The 8,953-nt window shown below is 42.1% G+C and overlaps 2 protein-coding genes across 2 annotated transcripts; one reads left to right on the forward strand and one right to left on the reverse strand.

Annotated features, from left to right (window-relative positions):
* Positions 1 to 364: 364 nt before the first annotated feature.
* On the reverse strand, positions 365 to 1,386 carry IMP3 (IMP U3 small nucleolar ribonucleoprotein 3). The gene has a single exon (XM_072136627.1). It carries the CDS (start codon positions 1,246 to 1,248, stop codon positions 697 to 699), a length of 552 nt encoding a protein of 183 aa, XP_071992728.1. The 5' UTR covers positions 1,249 to 1,386; the 3' UTR covers positions 365 to 696.
* A 141-nt stretch (positions 1,387 to 1,527) lies between these two features.
* PEF1 (penta-EF-hand domain containing 1) lies at positions 1,528 to 7,876 on the forward strand. The gene is made up of 5 exons (XM_072136626.1): positions 1,528 to 1,685; positions 4,083 to 4,383; positions 4,909 to 5,064; positions 6,244 to 6,387; positions 6,766 to 7,876. The coding sequence occupies exons 1-5, from the start codon at positions 1,659 to 1,661 to the stop codon at positions 6,993 to 6,995; spliced, it is 858 nt and encodes a 285-aa protein (XP_071992727.1). The 5' UTR covers positions 1,528 to 1,658; the 3' UTR covers positions 6,996 to 7,876.
* Positions 7,877 to 8,953: the final 1,077 nt, after the last annotated feature.

Raw genomic sequence — 8,953 nt, forward strand, 5'->3', positions numbered from 1 at the left:
TTTAAGTATGCCTTGGGCAATATAATATACTTTTATAGAGAAAGACATATTATATGCTCGGGTGGACTTTTAATGGTCATGTATTAAAGTAATTCTGATTTATAAATAGAGTTGCTGTTTACAATAAATAAAAAACTATTGTTGAAATGAATTGTATGGTTTACACTATTTTTGGTATTGCAGCTGTGGTGAAGATTGCCAGAGTCTTCAATTGTGTGCCACCATTAGTCCTTGGCAGGTTAGGAGGTTCCAGTATATATTTTTATTGATGGCCCTTTCACAAATTTAACACCAGGGTAGTAAACTCATGGAAGATTAGTGAGGAGAAGCGACCACTGGTTAGTAAGAAATGGAAAGGCAGGGGTAGAAGAAGGTGCCTTTATATCTGAGAGTAAAGGATGCATCATCAATCTCAAAATCCAGGAAATCAACTGCTACAGAAAAAAGATCATACAAAAAGTGTTTAAGGGCAAACGTTCACTGTAAGGTTTACATGGACAGATGGAGGGTACAGCAGTGAAAACCCATAGATAGCAGTTATGTGCGATGGTTGGGTCTGTGCTCCTTGACCACCAGTAACCTCTGGCATGGGCTCCACTGAATAAGCATGGGCTCTGATAAGTCCTGTGTTCCTGCCATCATGTGGCTCCCTCAGGTGCAGGTGGTGAGCCCAGGTTGTCCACAGTAGATATAGGTCTAAGAACCCAGATCAAAATCGTCCCTCTCGTCGTTGTACTCCACCACGTGCCTCTTTATCTTGGAGGAGTCCACCCATGTGATGAAGTCCTCCATGTTCCTGGTGACCAGGAAGGCCGGGTCCGTCACCACCTCGGCCCCCACACGGATGTGGCCCTGCTCTATGAAGGTGATGGCGTTCTTCAGGTTCTGGGCCATGCGCAGCTTCACCACGATGGTGGGCAGGCGCCTCCTGCAGAAGGACGAGGCGGTGACGGTGTCGCACAGCTGCAGGCTCTGCTTGGTGGGGACCAGGCCCAAGGCGTAGAGCTTCTCCAGCAGCTTGGCCGTGCTCTGTGAGCGGAATGGATCCTTCTCCTCCAGGTCCTTGATCTTGGCCGCCAGCTCCCGCACGTTCCTGCTCAGCTTGTTGTAGATGGTGTAGTCCTCCCGCCGGTCCAGGTGGTATTTCCTCAGGACCTTCAGCTCGTGCACATTGTTGTCCACCTCCCAGTTAATGAAGTCTACCTTCTTCAGCAGCTTCTGCTCGTGGTACTTGAGCTTCCGGACCATGGTGCTGGTGTGCGGGAACTGGTACCGGCAGCACGGGAATATCACACTTAGGAATACGTCTCACACACGTGTAAGACGCTACAAGTCAACTTCCGGCTCTGTATCCCACAAACCTTTGCGCTTGTTCCAAGATTGAGCACTAGATAGCGCACAGCTAGTGATGAAACGTCTCTCCAAACACACATCTTAGACAGAGCAGGGGCCATTTTCCCAAAGACCAGCTTTCGCAGATAGTCTTCGAAATTTGTCTCTGATAAAATGGTTGCGTGAGATAGGACAAAGTAGGTAGTTATGTGTGCCTTGTTTCTGGTCGGTTACTTCAGCTACTGACGCGCTGCTTCTGTCATTTCCTAGTCGAACTTTGACAGAAAAGCTCGAGTAAATCGGTGCCGAGCACCGGGACCGGGAACATGACCAGCTACAATCCGTACGGCCAGGTGAGAAGGGCTCCTTCCTCCCCTCCAATCCAGTATCCGGGCGGCTGTTCTCCATAGATAGAGAATAGCCGTGATTCAAGTCAAGGGTGTGTGATAGGGCGAGGCTGACACATAGCTATCTAGGAGACATGGGGAGATGTCTGGAGGATCTTCTACAGCACTGAATCTCTGAGCTATAGATCTCCATACAGTGATCGGAGCAGGAATTGTTTATGAAATTCAGTAGAATTCTGGACAGGACTCCTGGGACTGAAGAGAGTCCTGATTGCCTCCCCCACACATTGGGGGGAGATTTATGATTCGCCAGCATATGATAAAGGCTTGTCCCAGAGGATACAAGAGGCTGCCAGACTGCCCTGCAAACAACACCAGGTCCATCCGGATGTAGTAGTGCGCAAAAACCTGCAAACAAATATTCGCATGATTTTAAAAACGCAAACACTGCGCTGAGGCCGCGCCCCTCTAACCCCCTTCCTGTCTATATGGCGTGGTGGCGTATTCGCATAATAATTATTTCACAGCCTTTACATGGAAGCAGTTATAAATATCCCCATAGTGTATGACAGATTTCCTTTTATCAGTGTGTGAGAGAGGACTGTGAAGGTGGGGTGAGACTGCATTCACATGTGACGTTTTCTTTGGGTTTTGAAGTGCAATACAGTCGCTGAGGAGAGGAGATTTATTTGATTACATTGCTGTTAACATTTGTGTTTACAAAACATAACTGGTAATGCAATGTTAACTTGTGTTAACGCTGCCTTTTGTAAACCCAAATGTTAACAGAAATGTAGTTCTGTCAGGATTTAGGCTATCCATTATTTCAACAGGGACACTGGGGAGTAAAAAAAATCTAATCATTTTTGTGGAATAATTTTAACTGCAGAGTATGACATTTTCCGTAATATCAATAAATATTATATATATCTCTTAAAGAGAACCTCTCATCAGGATTTTCAATTTATGACGTTCTCATAATACAAATTCCCCATCTGCTTTTAAAATTAATGTTACTGGTATGACGACCTTTTAAAAGATGATAAAAAAAAATATACCTGGTTCTCTGCCAGTATACTGCATCAAGTCCTCATCATTATCACACACTCACACTGCTTTTACAACTCTACCTCCTGCTCTCTCTTCCCACTCCCCTCATTCAGGTGTAAGCTGACCTGGTGCTGCAAGCAAATCTCTGTCAGCTTAGGTCTGCATGATGGAGAGGGGAGGAGGAAGTTGCCTTGTGAGACAAGTGTGCAGGGAATGATAATGCAGTTTGCTTGAAGGTAGCCAGATAAACTATTATCGGATTTACAAGTAAGTGGAAGCAGTAATGTTTATTATGAAAGCATATTGGGAATTATTATTAAAATGGCTAGCTGAAAATGTGAGAACCTGATGACAGGTTTTCTTTAACTGTTGCAGCTACCAGCCTCCGTCATTGTCCCTGATAGCAGGTCAAGTGACTGGACAGCAGCCCTTAAATAAAATCTTCCATCATGATAAACCAGGGGCACTTACTCATATCTCTAGACACAGTGACTGTTGTCATCTTCTTATATTTGTTATCCATGGCCTCCTTCCTTCTAAAGTAAACCTTTACTTATGCTAATGAGCCTAAGTGGTTACCCTAGCCCTTCTGTGCTATGGCTTTACAGAGTGTTACAGGAAGAGATGGGAATGGCCTGTAAAGCCAGATCAGAGGGGCTATGGTAATCCCTCAGTCTCATTAGAATAATTTTAAAAGTTGATTTTAGAAGGAAAGAGGTAAATTTCCTTTAATGGATAACTCAAGGCGGAGCTATTCATTTAAGACCATTTAATCAAGTTTCCAAGTGGCTGAGGGAGAGGAGAGAAAAGTCTTATGCATATTAATCACATGAGACTTTTTCACACACTACAAATGCCTGTACAAGCATCTTTTTTTTTTCCCTCCAAAATGTATTTACTGGAAACAATTGTACTCTAATATTTTTTTTTTTGTAAACACAATTGGTTTAGTGTATTACTGGAGTTTACATTTTTATTGCTTTTGTTTTGTCTTTCTGTTTATTGTATTTTGCTTTAGTCTTTTCTCCCGAGAGTTTTATATATGTGAGCAATTACAGCAATAGTAAATTGCTGTTTTGGCCCAATTTCCCTCTTAATTAATTAAGAAAAGTAGCAGGAAAGCTTACACAGACTCATTGTGTTGAATCTTTTCTGAATAGTGGTAGAAAACTATCTCAGTTCTTCAGGCAAGATTTATTTAATATATATGTAACCAATAGGAACTTGTTCTTCAAGTCTCTTCTTGTATAAATAAGAAACATACTTGATTAAGTTTTCTTATTTTGGCAACAAGTACCTATTGATGTCATAACATGATCTACTTTTGTTATGTTGTTGTCTTGTTTGTTCCAGGGATACCAGGGCTCAGCAGGACAAACCCCTGGTGCACCCCCAGGGAGCTATTATGCAGGTCAGCAATATGGCGGAGGTGGTCATCCAGGCCAGCCTGCATATGGTGGAACAGCACCCGGGGCACCGTATGGACCACCAATGGCTAATAATGGATATGGACAGCAAACAGCAGGTGGCCCCGCGCCAGGAGGTCCAGGGGGCCCCTATGGTGGCCATGCTCCAGGTGGACCTTATGGGGGACCAGGAACCAATCCATATGGTGCTCCACAGCAAGGAGGACAATATGGTCAAAGACCTCCTGGTAGGTCTGACATATTCTGCCATGCAACTTTTTTTTTTGAGATGTTCCCAATGCATTATGTCTCGCATTTACTAAGATGTTTGCACGTTTTTTTTCAGTGCAAACTGCTTGCAAATGTATTTAAGAAGTGCCCGAGCCACATATGTTTTGCAACTGCACTATTCTTCACACGACACAAATTTCCTCATTGAAATGGGCGGTTCAGTGCACAGTCTGACCGTGCGCCACATTTATCATGCACAGTCTGACAGAAGTGTGTCATATGACCCATGTTAAAGGAGCTACAAAAAAAGTTGTTGCAGGGTTGCCAGATTCATGAAGAATGGGAGCCACAAATCATGAATCTGTCACACTCTGCACTATACACAGGCAAGATTTTGCACTGTTTTTTAGTAAATGTGTCCCTATATTCGCATTATTAGTTGTAGAATCTGTATAAAAAAATAATTTGTATATAGTGAGACTGCATGACTCCTTTAAGATAACACCTTTCAGATTTATTTTATTCTGTTATTTTTCACAAAGGGAATATACCCCCTGGAGTCGACCAAGAAGCTTATAACTGGTTCCACACTGTTGACACCGATAGAAGTGGTTACATAACTTTAAAAGAGCTAAAACAAGCCCTGGTCAACTCCAATTGGTCAGCATTTAATGATGAAACCTGTACCATGATGATGAGTAAGTAATGCTATCTTACTGTTTATTGTACTGAATCCTATACATATCTCCTGAGTATACTCCTCACATATAGTGGGGCACAATTACTTACACGGCCTGCGCGTTCCATGATCCGGTGTGTCAGAGTGTGCACTCTGATGTCAGCCACTGCTGACATCACAGTTGTGCGCTGGCCGGGCCGTGCACACTGAGCTGTCACGTACTTGCCACGCACTTGAAGAGAGAGGAGCTGCCTGGGCTGTCGGAATAGTGAGTAGTCAGTTTAATATTTTTTACTGGCAGGCGATATACTAAAGACTGGCTACGTAATTTAAGGGGCTGGCAGGCTATATACTAAATGGCGGAAGCAGAAGAAGTTTTTCCAGCACTCGACCAAATCCATAAAAATTTCAGTTAAATGATGGAATAAAAGTTGTTTTTCTTTTTACTGAAATTTTTATGAATTTGGTTGAGTGCTGGAAAAACTTCTTCTGCTTCCGTGCGTCAAACTGACTCCGACTCAGATACTCCGTGCATTGGCAAAGCAGGACATCTAAGGGGTGAGCTGAAAAGAAGGCTATACAGTACAGGGGGCTGTGACCAATGCATTCCCCCCCCCCCCCAGTTTTTGGTGGTAAAATTAGGGGTCTCTGCTTATACTCGAGTATATACACGGTACTCACCTTCTGGAACTCCCCGAAGCTCCCTGCGACTCCTCTTCCTCCTTTCATCCATGCCCTCTGCCCGCCGGCTCAAACTATAATGGGGTGGTGTCATTGCTGTTGACGTCATAATGTGCGCCAGCCAGGCGGATTGCATGGAAATGTCTCTGCTCGCAGGGAAGAGAAGAAGGAAGTTGCGGAGAGTGCCAGAGGGCGAGGTGGTTTTTTTTTTCAGCACTTTTTTTTTTTTTTTTTACGGCTTATACACAAGTATTTAATAAAAGCGCTTACTGGGGATAAATCCATCAAGCTGTCTGAAAGTCAGAATATTTCTAGTTGCCCATGCAACCAATCACAACTCAGCTTTCATTTTACCAGTGTGCATGAATATTTTAAAGGGGAGCTGTGATTGGTTGCCTTGGGCAAGTAGAAGTATTCTGACTTTCTGACTGTTTGATAAATCTTCCCCTCTATGTTATGGAGTTCCTGTAACATAGCTATTGTTTTGTGTGCACTAATTTGTTCTCTTACTTTGCAGACATGTTTGATAGGAGTCAGTCAGGCCGCATTGATGTGTTTGGGTTTTCGGCTCTATGGACGTACCTTCAGCAGTGGAAGAACATGTTTCAGCAGTTTGACCGAGATAGATCTGGCTGCATCAACCAGGGCGAGCTTCATCAAGGTAAAACAGTGTACATTACTCTAGGATTTGTAGAGAAGTCATATTTTACCTCAAACGTAGACAGGGGCATTGGGATACATTTAGTATTGCCAGCAATAACATCGAGATGTCAGACCTGCTGAGCAAGCACATGTCTGCATAATAGAGGATGCAGCTCATTGTCTGTGCCCTGACCATCACTGGGCATCACCATGGTTACCGTGGGCCAAGGTGGCATTCTCCAGTTCATTATCTGTGGGTAAATTAGTGAATATAGCGGTACTATTCTGATTCACTACTGTATACACTTGCTGTTTTTTAAGACTTGTTTCTTAATCTGTATTTCTTCCCGTTCCCCATCAGTATATTGCATCTTTATGCTTCTTTTTGTTTTCACAGCTCTCTCTCAGATGGGATACAATCTCAGTCCACAATTTATCCACCTACTAATGTCCCGAAATACTGTTCGATCTGCAAACCCCGGCTTACAGCTTGACCGCTTCATTCACATCTGTACCCAGCTGCAGAGCATGACGGAAGCGTTTCGGGATAAGGATACACAGAGAACAGGCAACGTGAAGCTCAGCTATGATGATTTCCTTACCATAGCTGTAGGACGGCTATTGTAAGATAATGGTCAATGTCGCACCCCTTGGTCCTGTGCACTTAAGCCTTGTAAAGAACGCTGTGCAATACTTGTATGCAGATCTTGGTACATTTTTTGGGAGGTAAATCTAGTAATACCGGAATTTTTGTACATTTCGTCTTTGCCTGTATTTATGCACCATTATTGTATATAGAACTGTATTACTAAGACTTTTAAAAGTGAATGCCTATATATTCATTTCTAACTTTTAAACTTAGCAAACGTTACCCACTAGAGGGAGATAGAGTTTCATAATTCAACCATGACAACATTCCCGGCAGCATTGGGACTTATTCTCCTTTTTCATTTTACTGTTTTATGGATGTCTCTATCCATTTTATGTTAGTGAAATTATTTAATTGTTGCGACATTCTATAAACTTTGCATTTAAGACAAGTAGCTGTTATTAGCTATGTGGTTTTCAGTTTACTGTCATGTTGTAGATGATAAGCATGTCAAGTAAATATCCATTGTAATATGGCAGAAGAAACCAGCATAAGCTGAACGCAACAAAAAAAACCCCACCTCGCTGCAGTTCTATTCCAAGTATCTCAATGATAACATGATGTAGGAAATCTTGGCTGCACTTTGTAATTTGTTTTTAGAGCCCATCGGGTCAATAAGCTTTGGAGGCAGCTCAGGGCATTTGAGGAAATCTTGATCATTCATTCCAGAACTTTGCTTAGTATATTTCAGGTTCATTATTTACTGCAGTGGAAACTATGACCACAGTTTTGTTCCGATATTATATTTACTTTTACATGCTTTACAAACATTTGCCATATTTTGTATTTGCCAAAACTTTGTAAAATCCCTGAGGTTATGGGGTGAAAAATAATGTGCTAAAATAAACATATATGTACATATGGGATAAAAGACTTGTTTTTATCGCTATAACATGCATAATAAAATAAATGGTTAATATTTGGTAACTGAAGTATAAAGTACAGGATTATGAAAAAGGTAGTTGTATATATGCAATATATATCATATTCAATGTAACTCATTACAGTTCTGTAAAGTTGATAAGGGCTCTCAAGAAAAATCGCTCATAAAATATGGTTTACATCAATGCCATAAATTAGTGCATCCAAACTCTCTAGGTAATTGTTTTTATCCTGAAAATGTATGGGTTTTTTTTTTTTTGTTTCAACAACCCCCCCCCCCCCACACACAAGCTCATACATATTGTATGTGCACGTATGAACAGCTCTATGGAGCTGCTGTAATTCTGCGTCTGGTGTGTCTCCTGAAGTAGGCAGCCATTTCCTGCTTGTGACATCAGTTAAAGGTATTGTGCTTCACCTCACTTTCCATAATGCTGAGCACTTTCACCTAAACCATCACAGCCAATCAGGACACAGAATTGCAGGCTGAAGCACTTCTGAAATACAACAGTTGTGACCTGTACCTCACAGATAAATGCAATGTTAGTTTTACGTCACCAGATCCATACTAACATACATTACAGTTAGTGACCTGTAGACCTGGATTATTACACACACTTACAGTATACATCTAATTCAGCCTTGTGCACATTATACACACTATACCTGCTATGATGGGTGAATCAGCCGGGCTTTTCAGCAGGATGCGGAGTATAGAGAACAATAAGAAAGCTTTTACTAACATAAAGGGGGTCAGAGTAAAGCACCCAACAAAGTTAAAAGCCTGCTGGTGTGCAGAGCTGGCCATTATTGGGGTACATTCCCGCAGTATTCCCAAAACCAGGAATACACAATCCATGGGCTGCACAACATTCATTACAAATTGTACCTACATTGGGTATAGTCATAATGGTTTTATACCTTCACTTATAGTACTCATGGACATAATCACAAACTCTGACAATTCCAATTAGATGGCCCAGAGCTGGATATGAAACTTGCTGACTTCCCAGTTTCTACACCTACAAAGTTTCACAGCAAATCCAATCTATCT

Source organism: Engystomops pustulosus, chromosome 2, assembly GCF_040894005.1.
Source record: "Engystomops pustulosus chromosome 2, aEngPut4.maternal, whole genome shotgun sequence".
In the NCBI taxonomy this organism is placed as follows: domain Eukaryota; kingdom Metazoa; phylum Chordata; class Amphibia; order Anura; family Leptodactylidae; genus Engystomops; species Engystomops pustulosus.

Bases quoted from the DNA above. Each gene is read 5' to 3' on its own strand.
- IMP3 (XM_072136627.1), bottom strand. From the start codon at position 1,248: ATGGTCCGGAAGCTCAAGTACCACGAGCAGAAGCTGCTGAAGAAGGTA.
- PEF1 (XM_072136626.1), top strand. From the start codon at position 1,659: ATGACCAGCTACAATCCGTACGGCCAG. The intron at 1,686-4,082 runs GTGAGAAGGGCT...TGTTTGTTCCAG, and splicing joins GCTACAATCCGTACGGCCAG to GGATACCAGGGCTCAGCAGG. The intron at 5,065-6,243 runs GTAAGTAATGCT...CTTACTTTGCAG, and splicing joins AACCTGTACCATGATGATGA to ACATGTTTGATAGGAGTCAG.